The sequence below is a fragment of the Bacillus rossius genome, chromosome 1, assembly GCF_032445375.1.
Source record: "Bacillus rossius redtenbacheri isolate Brsri chromosome 1, Brsri_v3, whole genome shotgun sequence".
Taxonomy (NCBI): Eukaryota; Metazoa; Arthropoda; class Insecta; order Phasmatodea; family Bacillidae; genus Bacillus; species Bacillus rossius.
Genome location: NC_086330.1, coordinates 85,561,950 through 85,577,862, shown reverse-complemented (window position 1 = coordinate 85,577,862; position 15,913 = coordinate 85,561,950). Strand labels below are relative to the sequence as shown.

Here is a 15,913-nt window from a genome sequence, read left to right as displayed (position 1 = left end):
TAGTCCAGGGACCAGACATGGTGGTAAATGATTACCAACAGTTAATCCTGTGGAGCGGCAGACCGGCGTACACCCCTCATGAAGCCATATGCCTGGTTCGGTCGGAGGCGATACCAAACCAATATTTACCCATCTGCGACGAGAATCCGGATCAGGATAAACTTCCTAGCAGGGAAGAAATTGAGGATTTAATTAGAGCAAAGCTACACCTAGAAGCCAGGAATAGGCAGAAGCGGAAAACCAGGCGCAAGCTACACCGTTTTAAGGTCGGTGACCTTGTGCTGTTAAGGACTGCGCCAACAAGCAACAAGTGGGCGAATGTAATGAAGAAGTTATTCCTACTCTACAGTGGACCCTACGAGATTCTCCAGGTACATCGGGAGAACTGTTACACCTTAAAGGAAGTGTCAACAGGTATCAATGTGGGAAACTACAACATTAATCATTTAAGGGCCTACCACACACCAGTGGTGCAAAATATATAAGATCAGAGTATACAAAATAGTTAGCTGTATGTATACTGTACTGTTATTGTGCCTAGAATTATTAATAAGATTTATGTGTAACTGTGAATTTATACCGGAAGGTTATGGTGTTAGTCAGCTGAGTTATTTTTTTTTTAATTTTGTGAACTCAGTTGATTTCGGCTAGGTGAAGCGTAGTCTTCCTAGCATTTATGTGGTTCAGTACGAGAGTAAATGCTCTTGTCCATAGGCAGAGACCTAGAGGATGTACTGTGAACCTGGTGTACTGTATGTACATGTTTATTGGCAGCACCTAATAGTTCGGTTCACACACACGAATTAAGTAATTTTAATGTACACTGTCAGTACAGGCTGTAGATTGGTGCTAATGTATACCTAGGCAATGTTCTGTTGTAGACACGGACACCCTGACACACTGTGTGTAAACAAACAAGAAGGTACTGTAGAAATTGAAAATAATGGCTTACCTTGTTATGATCCAGGTTACAGTCTTTTTACCTACCTATTTTCTAGGCATTCCTCATTTCTAACACTTTTCAATCAGTAGTAAATAATGCTGACTAGGATTGTAATCCCACAGGATTACCCTATCTAAGTGGATATTTACTTCATCCACAAATTCCTAGATATCACACATGAAGAAAGAATTAGCTATATAGCTGTCTAGAGAGACCACCTTCAATTCTCTTTAGATTAATTTTGAAAAGAAAAAAAATATAGCTGACAAGAAAGAAAAATGCACATTAATCATTGAATTTCACTTGTTTACATCATACAGATAGCACTCAGGTTGAAATCACTGTAATTCACTGTCTATTTCTTGATGTGAAAAGATTCTTCAGTGATGAGTGTAGAATGTTATTATTTGTTAATTAACAAAATATTATTAAATATCTGTGAGGTAATTAATAACAATGCTAAAAAGCTAGTGATGTGAAAATGTGATTTAATGTTGTTTTATGGGAGACCAAATGAAACAATTATGATTACTAAGTATAATCAGAAATAACTGTAAAATATTAGAATATGTGCATATCAATATTAATGGCCAGGAATGTGCTATTCCTATATACCAGCAAGTCATTTATGAAGTTCTAGTAATCACTGTAAATATTTATTTAATATGTGCATCTCAATGTTATTGTGTTTGAAGTTTAATTATGTGTTCCTGCACTGAAGTTTAGTTAATGTTTCTAAGAACAAGTTGATTGTAAATATAATATATATATCATAATGAAACAAATGTTTATTGTTATATGCAGAATTCCAGGAAATGTTATTATTTCTGCCATAAAATTAATGTACTAACATAATAATGTTTAATAATGAAGTTTAACAAACAACTATTTCAATTGATGGTATGATACCAATTGTAATAAAACAAAGCTTTCTTTGGCTGGGTTAAAAATAATTATTTTCAGCCAAAATAACTAAATGGCATTTGTGTAAATAGTTATCTATTGTTGTAGACAAGTAAAAATTATCATGAACATGGGAAAAAATACCCAGTCTCAACAATAGTCCACATCTGATTTCCACTATATTATGTAGTTGTATGCTTATTTTATTTAATATTTTTGGTTAATATGAGTTGTGTCAAATTATGTGTGTTTAATTTAAGATTTTAAATTTTTAATAAGTAGGCCTATTTTAAACCAAGGTTGCTTACCCATTATTTAAGGTTAGTTAGGGTAGCAAGTAAATAAGAATTTTTACGTTCCGGTGTCTGCAGCGAATGGAGAATAAACTATACGAGGTAGTTCACTTGGACGCTTAAAGTTAAAAAGCGCGGGTGCATTTAGAGGCTAATATATTACAGTTTAATGAGTGTTTATAGTGTACACGAGTGCGTGGACGAACTACGGACCGAGATGAATTCTTCCTGATCCTCGTCTACTGCATGGGGTAGTAGCATCAGCAGTGACAGCGTCCACCACATCTGTCAGGCTTTGGGCATGACGTCCCACCGCAGGCCTGGGGTGGAGCGGCCGAGAGGTATATCCAGGCATGGGTTGTCTGGAATGGCTGCCTCAGTCCTCGCTAGCCTGGATCACGATGTCAATGTGGTGACATCAGTGGTTATCATTGGCTTGGACGGCATCCCGGTCAACAGCGTCCAGCGACGGCGTGTATCTGCACATTGAGCGGTATTGCTTAGTACCCGCCACACACTTGTTGATAGCAGCCTCGTAATTCCCTGCAGAATCAACTCCTACCTTGTAACCAGCGACAGAACGAGTTTTCTTCTTTGTTCCCGAGACCTTCAGCGAGGTAATAGACACCTCGATTCACGACGCCGGGTGTTTGTTTACCAGACACTTGTTGATAGCAGCTGCCTGCTCCCAGGATGAAGAAATATGGTGTGAGCCGTTACGATTCTCAACTGTCACGAAACTCAGTGTTACCAACTTTTGGCAAATGTCAAGTTTCAGTGTTTGAATTTGAAATTATGGTACGACCTAAATTAAACCAAATCTAAGGTAATTTTGGTGTGAATTAAGGCCGAGAGCGGCATCTGTGATAATACTAATTATCTCAGAACACTGAAACTTTAGTTTAACTATTTTCCAGTGTTTATTTATATGTCTTTCAATTGTAATTATCTTTAGGGTTTATTTATTTCTCTATGTTTAATGTTGTGCAAAGATATGTGACTAAGAGAAGGTGATTTTGTCTATGGATCGGCGGATCTTTTTAAAAATGGAAAGGAGTGTGGATTGTTAACGATATAAGTTTGAGAGAATAAAATGAAGAAGGAAGTTTTAGTGGCTGGTATCAGCTATATTATCAGCTGATAGTTCACTGAATAAGTGAACTGTTGTGCCCCTGAGCCAGGGCGAATGCTATGGTAATATTTAATTACCGGGGCTACTTTTATCCGCTGAAATATAAGGTACCAAAAGTCTAATGTATTCAGTACTGAAGTTTTGTGTTCGGTGAGCCCCTCCTATTAACTGTTTCGGCATAGTAATTTATTTCTCTGGTTTTCATTATGGCACAACATAATTATTTTGAATTTCGCCTAGTGGTCCCGATTTAAAGACTCTTGTGTACTCCGAAGTAACTGAGTTAGTTAATTTTTTTATTCACTTTAAATACTATTATTTATCACAAATGAACTTTTGATTTTGGTTGTGCCCAACATAACTTTATAGATAAATTATATTTTATTTGATTTATAATGAGTCATGGATAAGCAACCTAGTTTATCAGTGTCAAAATAGGTAACCTTGGGCATAAGCCGCAATGGAAAATTACTTATAGTATAGTAAACATTTATGATTAATATAGTAATGTTAAAGTGTGGTGCCCATATAAACTTAATATAGTAACTATAATTCCTATCATATAAGTAAATACAATTATAGAGTGACAACTCAAGGGGTTTCATTTTGCTTCGAAACACATAAGAGGTTACCCTATAATATTAGTATAAATTACAACCTAATATTTGATTCGTCGAACCACACGAAATTCGATTCAGATTCAACATTCTCGAAGCTTCGCAGAACCTTACCTATAGTGGAAAATATACGAAAAAGAAATGATTTAACCATTGAAAAAAAGTTACGGCTAATAAGGGAAGTAAACTTAGGTGAAAAAATCAAAACCTCTATTGCTAAGGAGTTTAATGTTCCACTGTCAACACTATCAACAATAATGAAAAATGAATCAAAGATTAAAGAGCACCATAAAAAAGGAGGAGGATTGAAAGAACGAAAACGTATGTGTGGTGCTAAGCATGACGAACTAGAAGAGAAATTGCTTGAATGGTTTAATCAATCACGGTCCAAAAATTTGCCTCTCTCTGGGCCTATGATAAAAGAAAAAGCTGATATGTTGGCATTGAAAAGTGGTGTTGATGATTTCAAATGTAGCAAATGTAGCAGAGGTTTATGCAAAGACACAATTTGGTTTTTTGTAGTGTGTGTGGTGAATCTGCAGATGTAGATAACCAGAAAGTTGACGAGTGGCTGGAAACATCGAAAAATACCATCAACTAGTACAGTCCTAGAGACATTTACAACATGGATGAAACTGGTGTATTTTTATGGCCTATCGAGGGGAGCCCTGCCATGGTGGCAAGAGGAGCAAGGAGCGAATCACAGTTGCACTCTGTTGCAATTCAGATGGCAGCAACAAAATTAACCCGTTGGTTATAGTGTTATAGGAAAGTTTTTGAAACCACGCTGCTTCAAGGGAGTCACAAATTTCCCATGCCAATACGAAGCCAACCAAAATGCATGGATGACATCTAAAATCTTTCGTGATTGGTTGTTGCGGTTGGATAGGAAAATGGCTGTCAAGAACAGAAAGATTCTTTTCCCCTTAGATAGATGCGCATCTCATTCTTCTGAATCACTGAAATTGGACAACATTCAGTTGATGTACTCACCTGCCAACACCACCAGCATTTTGCAACCTCTTGATCAAGGCATTAATAATAATGTCAAAAAGATATAACGAAAGAGACTTGTCCAATTTCTTGTGCGTCGCCTGGATGCCAGAAAACAGCTGACTAAATGGAATGTTTTGAATGCTATTCGAAACATCTGTATGGCTTGGGATAGCATTCAACCTACAGTGATTCAAAACTGTTTCAAGAAGTTAGTCCCTGCAGTAGCCACCAATGAAGAAGTTTCAGGCCCTGAACTATCATCTGCTACAGAGGACTGCAGCCCTGGTAGTATCAGCCCCACCATTCGTGTTCCCAGTGGCAGTTCTGCCTCAATTGGCCTTTTTCGTGTGATACTGGCGACAGTGCTGGTGTAGATAGTGAGGAATGGGAAATTCTTCAAAGTAAGCTAAATTTCACGGAACAGTTTAACAGTTTTGTAAAAATAGATGACGGACTTCTTACATCATCCACACCAGATGACTTTGCGTTGACAGACTGTGACACCACTGATGGTGATGTTAACACAGAAGCCGTAGACTGTGAAGAGCCACCAACACTTGCATTGCCCAAAAGAACTAAAGCTTTGCAAGCTCTTAATACTCTGGAAACAGTAATACAGTGCAGCGATGCTGACACTGAAACAATCAAAGTCTTTGACCAACTGTGTGGCTTTGTTCAAAGTGTATTAGAAAAAATGAAAAGCAGACCAAAATTAGTTCATTTTTTTTTACCTAAATCTTCTCAGTGATCTAGATATGTAATAATATTTAGCAACATGTCATTCAAAATTGTAAAACATTTTGTGTTTACTTTTACGTCTAACCATGTTTAACTTAAGCAAATTTTTTAAATGTAGTTTTGTAATACTTATTATATTATTTTTTTAATAATTATGTAAATTGTTTTTCAACTGTATATACTATACACAAATATTGAAATATTTTCAAAATCAATAATAAAATATGTGCTTTTTTTTGTTGTTGTTTTGACATATGTAATGTACACATTATGGAAAGGTATGGTTATTACAAACCTCGTTATTACAAAGTGGGTAAATTTGTCTCCTCAGGTTTGTATTAAGGAGGTTTCACTGTAATCATTTGCAAACAAGTATTTCGATCTCAAACTGTGTTAATTTTACCAGAGATTTTACTTTGAAACTTTTTATTTTGATAGACCGGTATCGTCAATAATCAAACAATGAATTTATTTGGAATAATTCTCGATATACCGGCTTCTGCTGATTAATAGTGGTAAAATAACGAAGAGATATTAAAAAATTACAGATTAATTTCATCACTTGTGATAAACTTTCAATAAATAATTTTTGGTTGTGGTAAGGAGATCAAGACTGAAGTATTTTTAACTAAAATATATTTATGATTTCTCCAATGTTTGTGTGGACTGGATCCGTAGGTAAGGCTTATGTGTTAACAATAAACAAAATATACGAAACAAAAAATCAGACTGCACATGTTTTGATATTGGTGGTGGGGAAAAATGGCACCGGAATCATTTAGCAATTGGAAAGAAAGAAAAAAAACCCATAATGTACTAGAAGAGTGCATGACCATAATCAGCAAATCTGCAAGGACGTCGGTATGTAGTTAGTGACTTGTTAAACTAACTTTCAAAATCATCTACCCTCAACTTGTGAAACTGGTAACCTCAGCCAAACATGAAATAAATGTAGTTTATATTATTTGTATTTTAAAGTACATTACAAATTTGGTTATACTCATTATTGTATTGAGTGGTTCCTACTTCAGTACTGTTACGATTTATGTGTGGAGAACTATTGAGTTCGTATAGGATATTCCAATTAAGTCTTATTACAGTTTTATTAATTACTAATATCCACATTAATAATAAATAATTGTACTCCAAAATGTCCGATCACAAATCACTAGTACTTAAATCTCAAGTCACTCAATCTCTGTCAAGTTCCGCAGTTCGCACTCCTCTCTGGAGCTAGGCTCAACAGTGGTCCGCCCCTTACCTTGCGCCTGTCCACACCCACAGTCTCGTGCCACTCAGTCGCCGCACTCTCATCATCCTGTCGAACTCCACGTTGCACTACTCTCAAAGGGGAGGTCTCTCGCCCTCTTTGCCGATGTCGCACTTCCTTTTGCTCGGAATCCGCTCGGAACTCATTGCGGCACTCACGCGGCACACTCCGTCGCGGAACTTACGCGGCACACTCCGTCGCGGAACTTACGCGGCACACTCAGTTGCGGAACTTACACGGCACACTCAGTTGCGGAACTTACGCGGCACACTCAGTTGCGGAACTTACGCGGCACTTTCAGTTGCGGAACTTACGCGGCACTTTCAGTTGCGGAACTTACGCGGCACACTCCGTCGCGGAACTTACGCGGCACACTCCGTCGCGGAACTTACGCGGCACACTCAGTTGCGGAACTTACGCGGCACCTGCTGCTGAACTCCGTCGCTGAACTCTTGCTGTACTTGTCGCGGCACTCGCAGCACACACGCGGCACATGTCGCGGAACCCTCATTGCACTCCTCACAAAACTCTCCCGGAGGTCAGCGTCTCGGTTTAAGTACCTGCAAGGCGCTTTTCTTGAACCGACAAGAGCAGCTGTGATGTGTCGTGTCATCCTGGGCCGACCCGACGCCTGAACAGTCCAGAAGGGTGGCATCAATTCACACTGCTCCACGCGACAGCTCACGGAATTCCCAAGGCCACTCAGCTATAGATATAGATAACAGTGCCGAGGTAGGACGTTGCGTGGGGAGCAGTGAGCGGGAGGGGGTAGCGACGACCCCTGTATTCCAGCCAGGCATGAGTGGCATGCCTTACGCCTGTGAACGTCACGACACGGCGCATGACGCCAGTAGCCTGGCAGAGCCGCCAACCAATTCCGAACCTGGCACGTGTCGCGTTCATAGCAGTACTGTATTGACATCAAATTTTGTAGTTGGTTTGGTTAGGTTAGCTATGATAGGTAATTCATAACTAATTGTTGAAATGCATTCAAAGTATTGTTTTTACTATTTTAAAATATGTATTTTAAATGTAGCCAACCTATTTCAACAGATTATTATGTCACAGTAATTGTAATATAAAAAAGCTAACCTAACCAATAAGAGTGGTAAACTACTGGTAAACAAACAACTTGATTGATTGGAAATTGTCAGAGTGTAACGTGTGTAACTGCATATACTTGCAAAGTATTGTACCCCTGACTTTTCACGGCATACCACCTGCAACACAGTGAGCTGGGCAGGCTTCCCCCGAATAGACGAGACTATTCTTCTTCCAGTTCGTCAGGGAAGCCTGCGAGTATAAAAGGGCATGCGCCCAGACTATCGATAAGCAGAACAACTGGGACATCCAGCCGGCAGGCTGCTTCGCTGCTCCGACACCGCTCGCCGGCCTACACCGTCAATCGCCGCGGAGTTGCTGCCGCCCGAGGACAGACAAGACATCGACTGGGTGAGACCTCTCCGAGTTGTAACCCAGGATATAGACAGTTCAAGTGGAAGCGTCGCTGGAGTAAGCATAAAATCTTTCAGAACGAACATTAACTAAAAATGACGGTTCAGCCACAAGGGCAAAGAGGGCGGGCATTAGCAAACTCCGTGAGGGCCGAGCGAGCGGAAGTATTGACACAATCACGACACTATCAGGACACTATCGCGACCAGATCGCTACACAGTTTGGACTCTAACTCTACTGCCGGTAACGAAGAATCGTAGCCACAAGAGACAGTGAACAAGATAACGAACTTACGCGTTACTACGGGAATGCAGAGAGAGCTTCACATGGTACCGGGGGAAGAGTAACGAAAACCTACCCATAAACATTGACAGCATTACACGACTAGTTGCGTGTATATATTTGTAACCTCTGGTATTAACTATCTGTATTTACATTACGTGTAACATTGAATAATATTGAGATTAGGTATGTTCCTTGTAACTTTGTAAATGGTATATAGCCTTAGTAGTTGAAATTGACGGCGTTTTGATCGTTAGCTGTGACGAGCGCACGGCTCGCCACAATTAAGGGTTTTGTTTTGTTTTAATTGTTCAGGAATCGAGCACGTAGCGTTAATTCGTGCGTTTTGTGTTCTAGTGGGAACTTACCACAGCAGTTCGTCTCCACGAGAACCTGACTTGTTTAAGTGTTATGTCAGTTTGAGAATCAATGCAATTCCTTTTGGTGTTATTAAGTTTGTCAATAAATTGTTATTGGATCGAATTTAACTTAGCAACTAATTTCATAACCACCTGCAAACGTCCCTTTTTCCTCCTTGTTAGGGTTTTTTTGTGTCCTTAGTAAAACCTGCGACAAGAGGATAAAAAAGCTTCCCCCCCTCCCCCAAAAAAAAAGCTTTCCTACAGAATTACAAAAAATTAATTTAAATAGTGTAAGTTTTACAGAGTAAAAACATATTGGTGCATTTGAAGTCCTTTTCTAGTGTTTTCTTCCAAGAAAATGAGATTTTATAATGTAATTGTTAATTTCATTAGTATGAATATGTTTTAAGATGAAAATAGGACTTTTGAATGGCTCGTACAACCTTCTTTTCGTGTAGAAAAATCGTCAACATCAATCGGCACTGCAGGGTTGTTCTTGAGTGAAAGGTCAGAGAAATTTGTTATGTCAGATCTGGAAAACCTGTAAAAGTCGGGGAATTTCGGAATCCCGAGCTTGTAACAACCTTTTTAAACAGTACAAAAGTATCTTCAGGTAGTTGGAAAAAGTAGATTATTTCATCAACTATTTTAAAATTGTCTTAGAAAATATTTACCTATATTTTAAGTCAAAATCTTTGACACTATTGATTCAAAGACACTCTTGTCTTTTAGTTCTTGGAGACTCTTGAATAGTTTAAAATACATTTCAATTTTACCAACTAATGTTTTTGAAAAACGTATAAATTTTGGGTGCAGCTATTTTCTCAAACAGTTATTAAAATCACACCACTGCCTTACAGATTTTGATCACAGATTTTATTGGGAGATTTTGTTTTAACCATTTGGTGCCTTCAACCTTAAATAAGGGAAATTTTTATTTGACATTTAGGTGCCTGGTGTTCTGGAATGAAAATAAGTTTTCCTTGCTCTATAATGCTTTTTGTCTTCATGTGATAGTTTTCACAGTTACCATTGTGTTTACAGTATCCTGAGTTACAGCAACTCGAGGATGCTATAGATAATTGTAAGATACATACACCCTATTAACTGAATACAAAAAGTCACAATTAATGTTTTGTTTAGATCTTGTAAAAATTTGATACATGAGGCCATCCTTAATTCAATAAAACCTTTAATGTGTTCTTAAATTTGAGGTTTTCTTAGTGCTCTGTGATCTTTAACCAAAGGCAGTGCAAAATAAAAGGTCTTAAGTTTAGTTAATCGGTGAGGATTGGAAAGTTTAACAAATTAAATTTTTGCTGTTTAATAGAGGAAATGGTAAAGGGAAAAATAAAAATATACTTAAGCTATTGCTGGTTTATTTATAACCACAGTTGATAGAATTCTGTCTCTCAGTATCACAAGTACCTTTTTTATGTTATTGGCTGAAGGTATTTTCATGTCATAAGCTGTTTAGCTATGATTCTAATACTCTTCTGCATCTCTTAGTAATGTGTAAATTCTTACTGGACAGGTTTGTGCTGCTGTGATGTTCGTTGTTGCTTGAAGTGTCCCGTGTTACGGACCTGAGCGAGCATTGAACTGACAAACACTTGCTGTAGGCACCACTGATTCTCTGCTGAAGTTCAGTTTAATTTGCAGTATTTTTGGCTGATTAGTTTTGCTCTCTTTTGCTTTGCTGGATATTTTTAATTTGAATTGTAAGAGTAACGTGACCTAATTTTTGTATTTGTTTTAACAACTGAGAATCACATTCTTACTTACAGATCTTCAGTCACAGCCCAGCTAACATGTTGTAATTTCACCACGTGTACATGTCATAACAAGTGGTGTTGACACCTTTGACTTGATGTGTGTGAGACCTCCCGACGGTTACATTAGCGTGATGTCAGTCTAATGCTCAGGAAATAGCACACTTAAGGGTCTGGGAGATGTCTGGTGAGGATGGCTTTTTTGTGGCAGGCTTTCGGTGTGGGTGCCTTGGAGGAGGACGATGAGGACATATATGGCCGGGAGGACATGTCGCAGTACGACTTCGCCCTGGATGCTGCTCCGAGCGGCGACGCTCCAGCACGGTCCCGTCCCACAGTCAGCACATCCGGTCGTGACGTGCTGGAGGGCTTCGTGGCGGCAGTCACGCGGCAGTTGGAGCGCGTGGCTCGTTTCCCCCCGCCCACCCTGCCTCCGGACTACCAGCCTTGTCACCGTACGCGCGCGTCGCGTTTCGAGCCGGCGACTGGCCCGGCACCTGCACGGCGGGCCCTGGGCACAGCGGACCGTGCCGTGGTGGTCGGGGAAGAGCGTGGGGACGACCAGCAGGAGCGACGGCGGCTAGCAGAAGCAGCAGCCAGGCTGACAGAGGGCCTCGCGCCTGCGAGCACGGCTGAGTTCCGTCCCTTTGCGGCTCAGCCGGACAAGCAGCGGCGCTACGAGCAGTTCCTGACGCTCGACAAGCTAGGCGAGGCAGGTGAGTGCAGTCTACAGACCTGACCCCAGGGGTCTGTATTTGGCAGTTGATAGTGATAAGTATGGACCCCAAATAATGGTGAAGTGCAAAAAAAACTACAAATTCTGTGGTTTTAAGTAGTGGTGCACCGATGCGGATACCGATGAATCGTAATCGGCAATTATGGGTACTTACCGATTAATCGTAATCGGCGATTATCTTAACGATAATTTTGCCAATTATTTACGTCCCGGCGTAATTAAGTACGTTTTTACCGTGTAATATTTTGTTACAGATTTTAGGACGAAATACCGTAATATTTGTATATATTACAAAATTCATCTAACTCCGTCATATCATAATTACAGATATTTCGTTAAGTTTAATAAATCTCATTGCCTCGAACAATAAAAAATACATTTTTCCTACACGTTTATTTACGTTTCGTCTTTTGTTTGTTTAGTGGCCTTGTTCATTACCTATAGCCAGAGACGTAAAATAGATGTCACGCAATCAAAATACCACAAACAGTTGCAGTGGATTCTATGACAATCGATCTTTTCGAGTCGTAGTAGCGGTTCAAAATCGTGGTCCCGATACCTTCTAGAGTTTATCACTGCATTTTACCAACTCGTTATGGGCGTCTTTGGTAACATTATCCGTTGTTGTGTTATTTGTATGTGACGTGAAAAGTGAAAAAGTATTTATAATTTTATATATTCAGTCAACATAAATAAAATAACATGTGCTAGAATTGGTTTTTAGTCATTTTTATATAATTATAGTTAGATGGAGAGTAGGGAGGAAAAAAAATGAAGTGTGGAAACATTTTTCTTTAAACTCAAGTGATCAAAATAAAGCAGCATGTTTACATTGTTAAACGGTAATTTCTTGATGCAACCTTAAGTGATAGTCGATAATAATGCTAGTTTTCCGCAACAAAAACTTACCCATTATATATTACAATTATTACACTGTAGTTCAAGTTGTTTACAATAACAAATATTTAAATAGAAGTTAATTTAATTTACACTTTGCAATGACTTAATAGTGTATTTTATATATTTTTATACTGTTATTATAACTGTATTCTCAATTTTACCTAATCTTGTTATTAAATTCACATGGGAATAAAAATTTTTGTGTGCATTATTACACTTAAAAAAAAATTTGTTCATTATAATCGGTAACTGAATCGGTATCTGCCGATTATTGCTCTCATAATCGGTAATCGAATCGGTAATCGGTAAAGTCATATCGGTGCACCACTAGTTTTAAGATTTTCATGAAATTTAAACATTTTTGTGGTAACATTAAGTTTGGCGTGTAACACAGCTGTTTCCTTGAGTTGATCTGTGGCATTTCTGAAAATGTCACGTGAAAGGTCTAAGATGATATGTAACACATTAAACAAATTTCAGTAATAAATTATTTTGATATCTCAAATGTCATATTTTTTCTACAACAGCACCAATCAATTTTATTTAGGAATGCCTCAAATCCGAAACTTTGTACTTTGTCTATGTTATTCGTGCTGTGGGTACAATAAAAAATTATACACATTGTATCTTTATATTTTTGGTTAAATAATTTAAAAGTAAGAGGGCTGTGTTAAAATTTTTAAGCTAATTTATCTTATTAAAACATATTATGTAGAGGTGGGACGATACCACACTTTCGATACTCAGTTCTGTATTGTTTTTTCAGTTCGATACTTTCGATACTTCGATACTTTCGATACTCCAGGGAAAAATATTTTCCCATTAAGTAACAATTATTACAAATAACATAAATTAGTTTTAAACTATATAAATTCAATATAGTATACCAGCACAATGTCAGATTAAACTTAAATAATTAATGTGTAAATAATTGCATTATATTAATGAAATATATGAATTCATCATTATATACAGTCAAACCTCTATCTATCGAACTCGCATGTATCGATTGTCCGTGTTTATCGTATACTTTCTACGGTCCCGGCAATATTGCCATACAACTAAGGTTAAAAAAGTCCGCTTGTACCGATGTTGGAATTATCGTTTTGTCCGCATTGATCGTACAAAATATGTGGTCCCGTCACTATAAATTATAATAGATGATCGTTTAACCATAAAGATTTTGCAGAAATAACCATTTCTTAGAAAGAAACCGTCATAAAAACAGTAATGATAGTATTCAGTAGTAAAAATCACCTTAAATCTGCAGCCAAGTAATGGAGCACGTAAATATGAAGAAAAGACAAATGAACAACACCTTACGAAGAAATATGGATGATGTACCATAACTACAGTACAAACCCAATTGTTATCCTAAGATAATTACCATAGAAAGAACTAAAGATTCTTTGTCGATACCATAATTACTACAGAAGCACGATAGCTACCACATTTGCACTACAGTTACCGTAACAACCCAGAAGTATATTTACCGTGACGGTAATGTATTTATTTATGACATATTAAAATTAAAGAACATTGTTGAAAAAAAGGATGTTAAATTTTTATATGTACGTTTGGCACATGTTGCGAAGAAATAATGCGATCTGAAAGAATGCAGTACTACTACGAAAAGTGAAAACGATACTCGTGGATTTTTAGGTTATGGCAGTCTCTCGTTTTTCAGTAATATCGGCTGAAAATTAACAAGCGTATCGGAAGTCGGCAGAAATGCTGATTCAACTAAATATTGGCAAAATCGGCTTCTTCAGTACAGCTCTACATTTGATGACATGAGTAAACATATTTCAGACTTCAGGATATTGAAAAAGACTTTAATTGCCGTGTAGATTTATTGTGTATGTTTTTTTTTGCAAGTGTAAATTGAATTAAGTAAAATACTTTCATTTTTATTTATTTTTCAACTGATTTAACTTTAATGACAAGTAACTGATATATTTCTGACACTAATTTTGAGGTTGAAATATTTTTTAAAAATTCTTAGAGTGAAGTCCACATCTATTGAATGTCCGCATCTACTGAATTTTTTTGTTGGTCCCCTGAAAAACGATAGATAGAGGTTTGACTGTATACATATAAAAAAAAACACCAGAAATGTAAAATACAGTCCATAATCAAGTAAAGCTGACATGAGAAACAGTGGCCTTGCAAAATGTTTGAAGTCCTTTCTTGAGGGGGGGGGGGGGGGGGGGGGAAAGTCTCCAAGCCTAAATTAGAAATAAAAAAATTAGGCTATTGTAAATAGAGAATCAGAAATTTTTGCTTGTTTGTTTCATTTTACAAACAACTTTATGCAACAGAACAATTTCAATACAATTTTAACTTGAGAAACGTAAAATACAAAACAAGCCGAACATAAGAAAACAATAACAAACAGGTATATTCACTTCAAAGATTAATGAATGCACAAAATATGAGATCCGTGCCTTGTTAAAGCGCGTGCACCATTTTCATAATCATTGCTAGTTTGCGCCACTAGTCTAGCTTGATGCTGGGCATAGATGCTACTAGCGAAGTGCACAGTCTTCCTGATACTATCCATATCTATGGTGCGATAAAGTTATTTTCTTACGTTTGCAAAGGTAAACAATGAACGTTTTTTAAATGAAAGCATTAATTAAAACGTAATTTATCAGGAGGAATATATCTAACAAAAAAAATTGTCAATTTTAGGACTTTTCCGCTTCGTAAAAACGTATGAAACAGGAAATTAATGATTTTATAAGTGTATGTTCCGGGAAAGTAAACCATGGTAAATATAGTAGTACTTTCGGCAGGACCAAAATTAATCTGCGTATGCAATGGGAAAATGTATGAAACGGGAACGTATCATCGAGGTTCTACTGTAGTTGTATTTTGTACGATGGTGACTCAAAACTTAATTCAATACAAATGAACAAGAATGCCGGTATCGAAAAAATATATCGAAGTTACAGTTTTGACACTCGATACTTTGCGATACTGTCAAGTATCGAAGGTATCGAGGTATCGAAGTATCGAAAATCCCATCACTAATATTATGCAATTATAAAAGAAAATAATTGAAATATATTTTGTTCTAATATTTAGTTATAATAGAGGTTTTTCTTATGAGATTTGAATAATTTTACAGCCAATATTTTCATATTTGGTTAATTTTTTGGTTCCAAGCCCTTATTTTATAAAAGAGTATTTTCGCTTTATTGACTTTTTCTGTACATTCAGGTCTCCGTGGTAAAAATATTTAGCAGACATAACAAACCTCATCATATTCTGTCAAGTCATCCAGATTCTATTAACGTTTTTATATTCTCGTCATTCATGCATGATGCAACCTTTCCTTTCTTAAGTTAAAACTTTCAAAACTCTAAACATAGCAAAGTTTACAAAAAACTGAAAATGTAAGTCTCTCAAAAAATTACAAGACTTCAGGGGCTAGGAACAGACAAAGTGAGTACAGATAGATAATTACAGCAAAACCCCTTATTTGCACTTTTCATGGGGACAAAGTAAA

The 15,913-nt window shown here is 37.3% G+C and overlaps 1 protein-coding gene across 2 annotated transcripts in view; it reads left to right on the top strand.

Annotated features, from left to right (window-relative positions):
- The window catches only part of LOC134538920 (G patch domain-containing protein 1 homolog), a 138,251-nt gene that overhangs the window by 63,087 nt on the left and 59,251 nt on the right, over positions 1–15,913 (top strand). For both annotated transcript variants that reach the window (XM_063380535.1, XM_063380544.1), the window contains exon 5: positions 10,975–11,479. In XM_063380535.1, coding sequence (XP_063236605.1) covers positions 10,975–11,479 — 505 coding nt within the window. The remainder of the gene's footprint in view (positions 1–10,974; positions 11,480–15,913) is intronic.